Source organism: Sardina pilchardus, chromosome 13 (genome assembly GCF_963854185.1).
Source record: "Sardina pilchardus chromosome 13, fSarPil1.1, whole genome shotgun sequence".
Lineage (NCBI taxonomy): Eukaryota > Metazoa > Chordata > Actinopteri > Clupeiformes > Clupeidae > Sardina > Sardina pilchardus.
In genome coordinates this window covers 34,324,903-34,339,902 of record NC_085006.1, presented here as the reverse complement: position 1 = coordinate 34,339,902, position 15,000 = coordinate 34,324,903, and the positions used below count along the sequence as shown (strand labels likewise).

General features: G+C 44.9%; 2 protein-coding genes across 5 annotated transcripts in view; one reads left to right on the top strand and one right to left on the bottom strand.

The window, feature by feature from the left end:
- mre11a (MRE11 homolog A, double strand break repair nuclease) overlaps nucleotides 1-887 on the top strand; it is a 38,007-nt gene extending 37,120 nt beyond the window's left edge. For 2 of the 3 annotated variants that reach the window (XM_062553312.1, XM_062553314.1), the window contains one exon: nucleotides 685-887. In XM_062553312.1, coding sequence (XP_062409296.1) covers nucleotides 685-729 — 45 coding nt within the window. In that variant the 3' untranslated portion in view covers nucleotides 730-887. The remainder of the gene's footprint in view (nucleotides 1-684) is intronic. The other variant, XM_062553313.1, reaches the window with a different exon arrangement.
- Nucleotides 888-939: 52 nt separating this feature from the next.
- LOC134100223 (pannexin-1-like) overlaps nucleotides 940-15,000 on the bottom strand; it is a 32,409-nt gene continuing 18,348 nt past the window's right edge. Inside the window, exons 5-7 of one of the 2 annotated variants that reach the window (XM_062553315.1) lie at nucleotides 9,971-10,294; nucleotides 3,171-3,321; nucleotides 940-1,418 (exon numbers count right to left, since the gene is read on the bottom strand). In XM_062553315.1, the coding sequence (XP_062409299.1) occupies nucleotides 1,369-1,418; nucleotides 3,171-3,321; nucleotides 9,971-10,294 (525 nt within the window). In that variant the 3' untranslated portion in view covers nucleotides 940-1,368. Of the gene's footprint in view, nucleotides 1,419-3,170; nucleotides 3,322-9,970; nucleotides 10,295-11,684; nucleotides 12,123-15,000 lie in introns of those variants that run through there. The other variant, XM_062553316.1, reaches the window with a different exon arrangement.

Here is a 15,000-nt window from a genome sequence, read left to right as displayed (position 1 = left end):
CCAGGGAGAAAAGTTCAGGCTCAGGATTTTTTTTACTCTCACCCCTGGGAGTCTCAATCCTCTAGTGCAGTAACAGCAGTTTCTCACCCAGTCTACGAAAACATTTAGAGTGAGCTCACAATCACACATTCATGGCATGCTCTGTCTCTGCATTGTTCTGTCTGTAGTTGAAAGAATACCTTCTGAAATGGAATTTAAACTGGGACTGAACCTCTTAGTATGCTGCTCTTATTCAATTGATGCAAGTTATGGTGTAACACTAGCTGTTTTTTTTTTTTTTTTTTGGGGTCTCGTCTCGGTCTCGGCCTTGGTATCGGTCTTGATACCCTCTGGTCGTGGTAGTGTCTTGGTCTCGGTTTAGGGGGTCTTGACTACAAGTCTACCCAGAGATCAGTCGATTACAAAAAGAATCAGAGAGGAGTGTGTTTTGATGATGAGGTAAACACACAAAGGGACCCAGAGATCAGTCGATTACAAAAAGAATCAGAGAGGAGTGTGTTTTGATGATGAGGTAAACACACAAAGGGACCCAGAGATCAGTCGATTACAAAAAGAATCGATAGCTGCAGCCCTACATGAATATCAGAAATGTAGTATTTTCTCATTTTATATTGGTGTGTGTTTGTGTACTCCTATTGATGGTCTCCTGTGTGTGTGTGTGTGTGTGTGTGTGTTCTCTCTCAGGAGTTTGATCCGTTCAAGGGTAGCAGCAGGCGGGGTCGTAGATAGCCACGCCCACCGCAGGAGGCTCCAGTTCCAGAAGCTTCTACAGATGTGTTCCAGTTCCAGAAGCTTCTACAGATGTGCTCCAGTTCAGTGTGTGTTCATGTTTCTCTTCTTCACATGTTCCATGTGTGTATGTCAGACACTAAAGACTTTGTACAACATTATATCGTGTGTGTGTGTCACTTATGAGTAATCTTGCTCTTCCAAACAAAGTAAAACTCAACAACATCTTTATTTAAGACACAGAGCTACAGAATCTCTCTCTCGCACACACACACACACTCTGTATTAACAAATTGATTCAACAAATCACACACACATTTTACACCAATGACCCCAGCACACCACATAGGCATCAACTCCTGTAGAGGAGTTCAGCGCACGCACGCACGCACGCACGCACGCACGCACGCACGCACGCACGCACGCACGCACGCACACACACACACACACACACACACAGGCTTACTCCACCTGTAGTCTCACACACACACACATACACATACACAAAGGCTAACTCCACCTGTAGTCAAACACTCAGAGGAGTTCAGTGGTTCATTTCCCAATTCAACCAAATAAGGCAGCGGAGTTCATTGCTATGGAAACGGCGGCAGGTGGTTTGCTGTCGCTATGGAAACAGCATCAGATGGACCGCTGACGCACAGAATCAGCCGTCAACAAAGGAGAGAGTTCTGTAACACACACACACACGCACAACATTACAACAAAGGAGAGAGTTCTGTAACACACACACGCACAACATTACAATAAAGGAGAGAGTTCTGTAAAACACACACACGCACACACACACACACACACACACATACGAGGGGCGTGTGTGCAGGGCCGCTGCGAAGCATAAATGCACAGGAAGGCCCACCTCATGCACACACACACACTTCAGGATTTCCACTTTGAAAATGTGGGAATTATTAAAGAATATAAGGAATTATACTGAAAGTGCAAGAGTGAGGATATTACTGCGCCGAGTGTAGTGCTCCCAACTGTTATTCTGCCACACAATATAATTTAGTTATTCCTCTTACCTTCTTAGAAATGCACCACGTTTTATTTTGTCTCACCCTACTTGGTCATGTGACTACTTGTGTAACTGTATTTTATCTGATACATTTATCTGCCTGTATAACTCCTGTCTCTGTTCGCTGATCATATTTGTGTCACCGCAGCCTGGACTGAAGCAGCAGTGCTAATCTTGCAGTGTACTTTGCACAGAAAAAAATTGTGAAATCTAGATTTTACATAATTTAGGGATTAGAGTCACATCAAATCCAACTAATAGGTAACCTGGCCTAGGTTGCTGACGTTAGCTAAATAATACAAACCTACAGTATAAACACAAACCTACCAGCAAGGGCTGCACAAGCATCATCTCAGTTTTCAGTGCCAGATCCATATTGCAACTTACTTCCTATTATGAATCACCATGAATTCAGCTTGATAAAGACTGATTACGAATCACCACGAATTCAGCTTGATAAAGACGGATTATGAATCACCATGAATTCAGCTTGATAAAGACTGATTACTATTATTATGGAGAACTTCAGGCAGAAGGATGTGCGGATGTAAAAACACGAGAACTTTGAAGGCTGCACCATTTCAGGGAAGCGGGGGGACTCTTATTTTAGGTAAAAACATCTAACTTGAGTGATAGAGTACACAATTAAGAAAAACAACGATGGACCTGTTCACAACTCATTTCTATATTTTTTGTAATGTAATAATATTAGTTATCATAAGAGTTTTAGCACGACTCGGCAGGTTCCTTTGATCTTAGAGCCACGACGTCCCTCAGCTGTTCTAAAATCAGTGGCACCTCCCTGCTGAAAAAAACAGCAAGAAACCAGCTTAGGCTGGTAGCTGGTTTTAGCTGGTTTTAGCTGGTCTTTGCCCAAAACACAGTTATTATTGCTGGTCTTTGCTGGTGTAGCTGGTTAGGCCACCAGCTAGACATGCTGGTGTGACCATCTGAGGAAGCTGGTCGTGCTGGTGTGACCAGCCTGTCGTTTGGGATACAGCTGGTTTAAGATGGTCATGCTGGTGACCAGCCTGTCCAGCTTGACAAAGATGGTCAAGCTGGTTTTCTAGAATAACCAACATAAGCTGGCGTGGCCAGTAAAAACCAGCAATGTAGACCAGCAACACCAACTAAAATGACCAGCTTAAGGTGGTACGACAATCAAAACCAGCTGAATTACCATCATAAGCTGGGTAAACCAGCTGAAGGTGTGTTTTCGCGAGAGTTTTGCTGGTCTAGCTGGTTAACCATCAAAGGGTGGTCAAATAAGCTGGTTAACAAGCTGGTCAACCAGCAAACCACCTTTAGCTGGTCAGGCTGTTTTTTTCAGCAGGGCTGTGGCCTCTTGGGGCTTACTGCTAAAACACACACACACACACACAAACACACACACACACACACACACCTTTCATCTCTGTGCTGTTGTGGACGGGGCTAGAGGTTTCCATGGCAGCTGGACGTTTGCCATCAGTGATGTCACTCTTCACCTGTCCCAAGTTCTGGAGCACCAGCATGACATCACACTGTTCGTTCCGCCTCTTCAACCTCTCCAGCACCTAAACACACACACACACACACACACACACCAACATGATATCACACTGATATTACACACACACACCAACATGATATCACACTGATATTACACACCAGCACACACACACCAACATGATATCACACTGATATTACACACCAGCACACACACACCAACATGATATCACACTGATATTACACACCAGCACACACACACACCAACATGATATCACACTGATATTACACACACACACACACACACACACACCAACATGATATCACACTGATATTACACACCAGCACACACACACCAACATGATATCACACTGATATTACACACCAGCACACACACACACCAACATGATATCACACTGATATTACACACCAGCACACACACACCAACATGATATCACACTGATATTACACACCAGCACACACACACACCAACATGATATCACACTGATATTACACACCAGCACACACACACACCAACATGATATCACACTGATATTACACACCAGCACACACACACCAACATGATATCACACTGATATTACACACACACACACACACACACACACCAACATGATATCACACTGATATTACACACCAGCACACACACACCAACATGATATCACACTGATATTACACACCAGTATGACATCACACTGTTCGTTCCGCCTCTTCAACATCTACAACAAACACACACACACACAAACCAGCATGACAATCACACGTACGCACACATGCACACATCAACAAGGCACTTGTAGCTCTTTAGCTGGTCAACACACACACACAAACACACACACACCTTGAGGCACTTGTAGCTCTTGAGCTGGTCCACACACACACACACACACACACACACCTTGAGGCACTTGTAGCTCTTGAGCTGGTCCACACACACACACACACACACACACCTTCAGGCACTTGTAACTCTTGAGCTGGTCCACACACACACACACACACACACACACACACACACACACCTTGAGGCACTTGTAGCTCTTGAGCTGGTCCACACACACACACACACACCTTGAGGCACTTGTAGCTCTTGAGCTGATCAACACACACACACACACACACACACACCTTGAGGCACTTGTAGCTCTTGAGCTGATCCACACACACACACACACACACACACCTTGAGGCACTTGTAGCTCTTGAGCTGATCCACACACACACACACACACACACCTTGAGGCACTTGTACAGTGGGTACGGGTTGAGAATGCACCTTCTCCCGCGGGACTCCCGAAGAGATCCCGCAGGCCGTCAAGCCGATTTTTTTCGAGCCTAAGGCAATGTACCCAAACAACCACCAGGTGGCAGAAAGTTTCATCCCGCATTTCAAAATGATGAAGACCGCATATCCGTCAATAGTCGACTCCTTAATCTCATTTAATCATTACAATGAAGGTGATGACTGGCGAAATTATTCAAACAACGTTTCAATGAACCATTGTTGAAATGAATGAAAATGGTTATAGAAAATCGTCTACAGCCTAACGCCGACACAGCTGATTCTTTGATTGATTCTAAGCTGTTTTGATGTAGGGGATGGGTAAACTGGCGCGCTACAAACATGCTACCAATCAAATGTAATATTAGTAGGACTAGCCTACTTAGACACTTTAGTCATAGGCAACGTTGCCATGTTAATTTGGGCTAGAAGTGCTTGCTTGTGGTGGCGCTCCTGTCCGCTGCTTCTCCCGAATTGTGTGGCAAATTTGTCAGCAATCAGCTTAAATGTCAAATCATATTTATTTCTCTTTGTCGCCATGGTATTGGGGGAAACGCGGAGAAACGAGATGGTCAGTCCTCGTATTTTTTCTTCGCGTTTCGTTATAAGAAATATATAAGTAATAGTTAGTCTTCTTCCGTATTGAACAGATAGGCTACGGGACGCTCTTTGTTCCGTATTTTAAGGAACTACTCAATGCACACACACTACAATGAAAAACACACAAAGAAATCACTAAACATATAGCCTACAACCTAATGACACTTTAATGCAGCGTTTCTCAAACTATGGGCCGCGAAACGTGGAGACTGCTGCTGGTCCACGAGACATGGGGTGAAATTAGGTCCGGTGATCTGATAATTTGCTGCGCAATTGACCAAGCAACCGCGGACCGACAGAAAAAGAAAGCAAACGTTGCGGCGGAAATGCTTCCTAATTTGATGTGTTTAAACATACAGACATACAATTAGGTGTGTCTGTTATTATGATAATTTTCGAGCATAACTGCTTGTCCATAGCTCAGTGACAGGTGTTAATAGCCTTGCCATAAGCACTGCTGCAGGTGCTTCTTTTATTATGCGGTTAGAGCATATAAGCGCTTACTCATATAGACTATAACTCAGGGACAGGTGCAAAACCACCAACTGGGATGGATCGAAGGGCAAGCAAGCACAGAAAGTTTCCTACGATGGGGAAAAGTGGCCGCAAGGACTGCATCGATAAGATCAACGAATACAGTCATGTTTTACAACCCAGTTGGTATCCGCTGTTCATTCCGACATATCCCCACTCGGCGGTAGGCCTAGGCCTATTTAACTTTTTTTTTTTCAAACAACGTGCCATTCCGACATGAGGTCATTAATAGGCTATTAATGTCATAACTATTAGGCTATCATTAGGCTTACTATGCATGGCTGTAGGCAGCTATGAGGCCACTGAGATCTGGACCTCATCGGTTTTGTGAAAGCCGATTGGAAATACTTAAGTTTAGAGCGAACGTTTCAACTATGTTTGCCATGGTAGACAAAAACACTCAAATAAAACAATAGCCTAAAAAATAACTGCATGCGTAATGGACACGGCTCTATATCCTAAATAATTTTCGAGGTTCGCCATTTGGTAATATGACCTATCCTTACTGACAATAATTTAGATTGAGCACAACTAAAGTTGCACGAAGGCAAAATACAGTCCTAAAAGCCTATTCTATATAGCCTGGCCAATATTGTAGATGTGCAAAAGCAGCATTTGCGTGCGTGCTTGCCGGTGAGGTGTAGCCTACAAAAATGAGCATAACATCTGATTATTAAAGTATGGCTATAGGATATAGGCTAGAGAAGAGTTGGTTTAAAATTCAAGTGTAGTAAAAAAGTTTGTGCACATCCCCGGTCAAGGTGCAGAACAAGAGTAGGCTAAATCATAAAAAAAAATGGAAAAAGGTTCGCACACTTGAAACCCTTCTTTTATAGGATATAGGCTAGAGAAGAGTTGGTTTAAAATTCAAGTGTAGTAAAAAAGTTTGTGCACATCCCCGGTCAAGGTGCAGAACAAGAGTAGGCTAAATCATAAAAAAAATGGAAAAAGGTTCGCACACTTGAAATCCTTCTTTTTTTATTTGATTTGGTCTTCTTCAGATTAAAATTCAAGTACGTGCGCTATTTAACCCCTCGAGACCGACTGCAGTCTGCTGACACAGCCAGACGACTCTCCCAACCCATTCATTCGTTTTGGCCGATATAATCCATTCATTCGTTTTGTGCGTAGGCCTATATAGATTCCTGCATGCTGCATTACCGTGACCCTTAGCCTACCTTGTGGATGATTTTTTCTCATTGGAATACAGCAGGACAGAATGCCTTTTATCTAACAAACGCAAAAGCTGAGATTGTTGGAAGGACTAGGCTACTCAACAAACTTGTTTTTCGTTTCTGGGAGATCTCGTTATCGTTTTGGATTGTCGGATTTTTATACTTATTGTTTGGACTTATGGACAATGAACTTTGAGGGGTGGTTGTTAGTGCTTTACAAAGCTTTGTGTTAATAAGTGTCGGTCCTCCTATCCTTCAGCTCACTGCGCGATGCAGTTGCGCATAGTGGCCACGAAGTCATTAACTGTTTACGACACAATACATGATATTTGTGTTTTTCGTTTCTTAGATTTAATGCATGTTTGACATGTAAACAGGCCTTCAGTCCGTTAACTTAAGGCCTTCTTTTGCATGGGGTTGCTCGCATCCGCCCGTAACCTAGACTATTATGTGCGTAGTGGCTGCATAGTCTTATAATAAGAGGCAAATTGTTACAGGACAACTTAAACTGACTTCCCCAATGCTTCCCCGCAGCACATTACATTTTAATATAGGCTAATATAGGATGAACAAAGTCTATGCTATATTAAATCCAGTAGCCTAATAATTCTATGTGCCACGTCCGATTTCGCAAGTGATGTAGTAGGCTACGTTTAAACATCGACAAACGTCTGTGAGACTACCCATTTCATGAAGAGCAATTGTCTTGTGCGATCATTCCCCCTCCCCCACACTTGTCTAACCAGTTCACTAGACATTATAGCCTACCTGTATGCGGCATTGGACGATTGCCTCCCTCCCCCCTCTCTCTCGACAGACACTTCCTGACACTAGGGCTCGGGATCATGACATCAAAACTTCGCGGGCACAGCCACATTGGCAGCTTCACTCCTTAGTTTACTATGGATTACTATGGATTTACTCCCGCCTTTTAGTGTGTTCCTGTTACTTAGTTTTTGCCTTCTTGGTAGTATGTTGCTGTGTAGTGGGGTGTAACAGTGCAACCCACGATCGCAAGAGGAAAAGAATAAATCGCTACTATTTCTGCTTCTTGTCTTGTGCATCTGAATGAATGGATATTACGTTCAGTGCGCTACCAAATGGCGGCGATATTCCTAGAATGCAAGGCGTGTGCCCGAGCCCTATTATGTAAATGTAAAAATGTGTGTGTGTGTGTGTGTGTGTGTGTGTGTGTGTGTGTGTGTGTGTGTGTGTGTGTGTGTGTGTGTGTGTGTGTGTGCGCGTGTGTGCGCTGAACCACGAATTCACATATTAACTTTTCTTTTCAGCAGACATCGCAATCATAAAAAAATCGCAAAACTTTTTAATAAAATAATGCCTCTTGTCTTAATGGGTTCCGGAGGTTCGTAGAGTAAGTTTTGAACCCCGGTCGCTGACGTATGATTAAGATGCCTCAACCATTTACGCCACAGTTCGAGGGTCAATTTCTTCGCACTTAGCCAAGAAATATAAAGGATTCAGTCAGTCGAGTTCATTTAGCCTATTCGCGGCATGCACTTGAAACGCCGATCAAAAGTTCTGACATGTTGAACTGACGTTAGTCATTAATTCACCACATGATAGAATGCTGTTATATTGACGCACAGTAGCCCACGGTAGTCTATGTCTATCTCTGAATCAACATGAACATGCATAACGAGATCCATATATTCTAAGTTGCTAGAAACTTCTTTTGCGGAGCTAGGCCCACTAGTCGATGGTTACAATGAATCACCCTCACTGCCCTATCGCATATCTGACCATCCATTGTTATAATGTTACAAAATGCGCGATCTTCTCCAATCATGTAGCCTACGGTTATAAGTAAAGTGACATGATAGGCATGTAGGCCTATTAAAGATATTAAAGGTATATGTTAAATACGTTTTATTTTCAGTTGTCAAAAGTGGTGGGGACAAAATCTGTGATAAAGTGCTGGGTAAGCTACCCAGCGTCGCCGGTTAAAATGAACATGCCTCCGTTTTAAAATAGCCTATAGGCCTACACATTTCTAAGTATTCCTAACATAAATGTAGCCTAAATGTCCATCTTGTCCATCTCTTTCGTCTTCGCCTTGACAATAATAGCCTATTCACGGAAATGCGGTCTTGTAACCGTAATGAATTAATGAATTAATCTAAGGTTGCCTATATCGAGTCTTTCAGGTTGAATTGAAGGCTTCTAAAACCATTTTCATTAATTTCAACAATGGTTTATTGAAACGTCGTTTGATTATAATTTCGCCAATCATCACCTTCATTTTAATGATTAAATGAGACGGATTAAATGAGACGGATATGCGGAGCATTTCTCTCCCTCTCCATTGACCAAAACGTTGCTCTGGCATCTCTGCTGGACTGACTGAGTTATAGGCTACGTCGAGTGAGAGAGCCAGCTGTGAGGTACGCTGTAAAACATTCGAAAACTCTGAAACTGCAATCTGACATGCCGAGCGTGATGTCTCTTTTCTCCGCTTGTCACCAGCGCGGTGTCTTCGGGTTTTTCCGTGTTTTCCGGTATGAGCCGAACCTTCCTTTTATTAAGGCGGTCTTATGTTGCCCCCTTGCGGTTGCAGTTTTAATTAAAGTCCCGATGCTTCGGGAGTCCCGATGTGCGGGAAAGAAAGGAGCATTCTCAACCCGTACCATCTGTAGCTCTTGAGCTGATCCACACACACACACACACACACACACACACCTTGAGGCACTTGTTAGCTCTTGAGCTGGTCAACACACACACACACACACACACACACACACACACCTTGAGGCACTTGTAGCTCTTGAGCTGATCCACACACACACACACACACACACCTTGAGGCACTTGTTAGCTCTTGAGGTGGTCAACACACACACACACACACACACACACACACACACACACACCTTGAGGCACTTGTAGCTCTTGAGCTGGTCAACACACACACACACACACACACACACACACACCTTGAGGCACTTGTAGCTCTTGAGCTGGTCAACACACACACACACACACACACACACACACACACACACACACACACACACACACCTTGAGGCACTTGTTAGCTCTTGAGGTGGTCAACACACACACACACACACACACACACACACACACACACACCTTGAGGCACTTGTAGCTCTTGAGCTGGTCGATGTTGGCCTCCAGCAGCAGCAGGAAGAGGCTGAGGTCGTCCCAGGCGGGGTCGAAGGTCATGACCTCTAGCGTGGGCAGCAGCTGGAAGGGCGACAGGAAGTGGCTGCTCTGGCGCAGCGGCACCAGCGTGGCGTACACACACACGGGCATCAGCACGCCGTACACACACACGTTGATCACGCTCAGCAGCTGGAAGATCCCCACGGCAACCAGCTTACACGGGAACGCCGCCGGAACATCAGAAGAGTTGCGCAGAATTCCCGTACGGATGCTACAGGAGAACTCGTCTGTCTGAAACACACACACACACACACACACACATCTGAGTAGTTACACAGAATTCCCGTACGGATGCTACAGGAGAACTCGTCTGTCTGAAACACACACACACACACACATCTGAGTAGTTACACAGAATTCCTGTACGGATGCTACAGGAGAACTCGTCTGTCTGAAACACACACACACACACACACATAGTAGTTACACTGAAATCCCATAAGGATGCTCTTATGTAGTGTGTGTGTGTGTGTGTGTGTGTACTCATACATGTGAAGACAATCTGAGGTAGTGTGTGTGTGTATGTGTGTTACCTGTAAGGACAGTCTAATGTAGTGTGTGTGTGTGTGTGTGTGTGTGTGTGTGTGTGTGTGTCTGTGTGTGTGTGAGTGTGTGTGTGTACGACAGAGTAATCAGGGCCACACATGAAGAAAAAATATATTTGTCATGATGCGATTAAAGTCGACATGTTGACATTAAACTCAAAATTTCGAGAGTGAAGTTGAAATATTGTATCGACTTTAAACTCGAAATCACAGGTCGTCGGTCTCCACTGATTAACATGGCAAAATTCGACCCCCTACCAAATACATTAACATCTTTCTAAAACTTCTGAATGTTTCACCTGCATACACATAGTTCAAACACAGATATAAGTGAATTTACTTAGAATTCCAGGGGTTCCTTGTATTGCCTTGTCATCCCGCCATAGATAAGCCTGGATGAACCCTGAATGGGATTTAGCTAACTAGGTAGGAACTTCCCCCGAATTTGGATTTCGCCCGGCAACTCAGGCTGGAAACCTGCACATCTATCTCCCCTGTTCTCTGCCAAACCTTTGGCTCCAATCAGAAACTAGCTTATCCAAAAGACGCTCCGGATCGTTGGTCTGATTGGTTGAAGGATTATCCAAGCGTACAGTCAGGGTTTAAAATTAGCACCCGCCACTGCCAAATGCAGGTAAAAATATGTTTTGGCGGATAAAAAATATAGGCTTACTCGCCATTGGCCAGCTGAATTTCCCATTACAATGTAAACGTTTAAATCGCTAAAACTGTCTTGTTTGTAGAACTACTTCTATCCGCCACAAATTTCTATTACGTGCAGGACAAACTGCCGTTACTAGTTCTAAATTGATGGTTGCTATAGCCAAAGGCCAGTCGTTAGTTCTATCAAAGATCCTTCATTACTATTCGCTCCGCTTTAACCCTCTCTGGTTCTATCTCTCCCGTTGTCAGGCAATGTAGCCTAATTAAACGTTAGCTCGCATTGCGTCTGGTTAGGACATGCTTTTAGCTTTGAAACATTGTAAGGGATATAAATCAACGACGCTCCGTGCGTTTCTAGGAAAATAATGCACGTTCGAAGTGGTACTAATGGTAGCAGTGGTAGGCTAATGCACTTATTTCAATTTCAATTTCAATTTAATGTCGCTTATAGAGCGCCAATACATTACACATGTCTCAAGGCGCTTTACAGAGTGTTAGACATTCAAAGAGAGCCCATGAGTAACAGGGGCAAGGAAAAACTCCCTAGAATTGGAGATACATATAGGAAGAAACCTCAGACAGACCCACGACTCAAGGGCCCAACCCATCTGCCTTGGGTCAGTTACAGTACAGTCATTTGTAGTTTGAAAGTTACAATGACAATGAAAGTTCAAATAGTCCAGTGTAGGGAATAAATTGTCCATTAGTAATCCATTAGTTATTTCTGAAGGTGATGGGTCGCTGGGATCCGAGGGCCAAAGATTCGGGCAGGGAACCACAGCAGGCGATGTTAGGGCAGTCATAGGGATGGCGAAGGCAATGGCGATGGTAGGGCAGTCAGAGGGATGTGACTTCAGGTGTGATGAGGGACAGGCACAGAGATGGTTGATGGCTGGTAATGGTTTACCTCACAGGTGAGGTATAGGGGAAAGGGAAGAGAAATAGAGTGTGTTAGTATTACTGTAAGTCATATTAAGTATTAATAAGTATATCAATGGTGATATAAATGGTTATACTATAGAGGGTTTACAAAACGCTTTTACACACCTCTTTTGTGGGGACAGGTGCGTAGGAATAGGTTACCCAGTTAAACCCGAAGAGGCATCCCGCACATCGTCCACCATGCATGCAAACATCCACCCACCCACCACGCACGCAACATCCACCCACCCACAATGCCCCCCCCCCCCAGGCGAACCCACACACCACCTCTGAAACCGCGCGCCGGAGCAGCATGGCTGAGCATGGCCAGCCAGAGTCCGCCCACAGGCGGCGCCACCCATCCGCAGACACCCCCCACCACCATCCGCGAGCAGAGAGAACGGGGCCCGCGCCAGCCCCACCCCAACCACAACACCACGCGAACACACACCACGGCCCGACCAGGACACACAGTCTGATCCGCCCCGCCGCCCAGGCCCCCCGGAAGCAGCGCCCCCAGAGCAAAAGTCCAGAATGCTTCATGTCTTTGGACGTGTCATCCTGTTGACAGGGTCGGGAGACGTAGGGAGGCGATGTAGTGTAATTAAAAACGTTAAAATCATTGGACATTGGTGTAATGTAATTAAAATCGTTAAAACCATTGGACTTCCACTCTAGAAACACCACCCCAAGAAGGCCCGGACCGCGAGCCCAATCCAAATACAATGCCGCAACAGCCCTCCCCTCCGCCATCCACTCCCAGCATTCCCACCTCCCCCGTCCCCCCCATCCCACTAAATGCACAGCCGTGCACATCTGATCAGACTGCATGCCCCAGCCAGACCGCCAATATACGCCCACGCAGAGCCACTGGCGAATGGAGCCGACATGAACCCCCCCCCCCCCCCATCTACAGACGGCGACGGGAGGCCCCCCGCGGACGAGCAACGCCACCCGCGAACGGACCCCGACCGGCCCAGAGCACCCAGCCACACCACCCAGGCGCGCAGCCCAGACATGATGCGCAAGCCCACCCGGGGAAGGCCCATGACCGAAACGGCGCAAATGGACAAAAGCCCGCATGCGCAGTGAATGAACAAATGCCCGCACGCGCAACAGACAGCACGCGGGACCCTCCCCCCCAAGCTACACTATAGAGGACAGGACAGGGAGAGAAGGAAAGAGGGAGAGTTGAGAGAGACAGAGGGAGAGGGGAGAAGAGGAGTTGTACGGCATGCCACATAAGAAGTCCATGACAGCGCAATGCTAAAGCAGCATAACTAAGGCATGGTGGAGGGTGGTCAGCACCAGATCAGGTGTGGTCAGTAGCCACCATGGGATGCATGACTGGGGCACCAGTCACACAAGCCCACAGCAGAGGTGGTCCGTTCCAGTAAGACCCTGAGGTGGTTGAAGTTCCACACTGCACCATACCTAACTATAGGAAGCACTAAAGAGATATGTTTTAAGTCTAGACTTAAAAATAGGGAGGGTGTCTGCTAATCGAATTGAGGGAGGAAGATTATTCCAGAGGAGGGGTGCGCGGTAACAAAAGGCTCTGCCTCCTACTGTAGTTTTTGAAATTCTTGGAATTACAAGAAGTCCAGTATTTTGTGATCGTAAGGGTCTAGGTGGATTATATGGGACTAGAAGATCTTTAATATATTCGGGTGCTCTTCCATTTATGGCTTTGTATGTGAGAAGTAGAATTTTGAAGTCAATGCGACTTTTAACAGGTAACCAATGTAGAGATGCTAGGATGGGGGAAATATGTTCATATTTTTTGGTCCTAGTGAGTGTGCGAGCAGCTGCGTTTTGTATAAGCTGTAGGCTTTTTAGACAGGTATTATTGTAGCCGGCGTATAGCGCATTACAATAGTCTAGCCTGGAAGTGACAAAAGCGTGGATTAATTTTTCAGCGTCTGGTAAGGATAAGGACTTCCTTATCTTTGAAATGTTCCTTAAATGGAAAAATGAGGTTTTTGTGATCTGCTTTATGTGACTATTGAGTAGAAGTTCTTGATCAATTGTAACTCCTAGATTTTTAACACTTGTGGATGAGGTCAGTGAGAGATCACTATATGTAACCTGTGATGTGGATAGGATATCCCTAGTCTTCTTAGGACCTAAAACCATAACTTCTGTTTTATCTGAGTTCAATAGCTTATCATCACTTTCGTTTATTGCCGCTGTCTTGGATACAACGTTGTTGTTTTTACTGTTACATTCACACTGGCGAATTACTATTCAACTGTGATAAGCCCCCCAAAAAGGAACATCTTCATAGCCGTGCGTATTATCGAAAAATAATGCATGATCCTGCATGGTCATAGCAGTCCCTCAAAGTTGATCAAAATGTTATTGGAGTTCTTGGCTGGGCTCTGTTTAGGCCTTCAGAAGACACATGTTCACTCAACATAGGGTTTTTTTCTTATTGAGATAAGTAGAAACACTCTCAGAGAAAATAAATTCCATCCAACTTGAGGGACTGCTATGACCATGCAGGATCATCCAGACTACTCGTGGTGATTTTACTGCATACTATTCCTATTTATGCACCAGCCTGCAAAATTAGAGCCTCCTGCAGATTTTAGTTCAGGGGTCGGCAACCTGCGGCTCTGGAGCCGCATGCGGCTCTTTAGCGCAACCCTGGTGGCTCCCTGAGCGTCTTCAAAAATGTATGAAAATGAATGGGGGGATTTTTGTTTGTTTGTTTTAATATGGTTTCTGTATCAGGACAAACATTCTTAACGTTTTCCAATGTTGTAAAAATGTGCATAATAAATATTAAAGTTCAACATTTCTGTC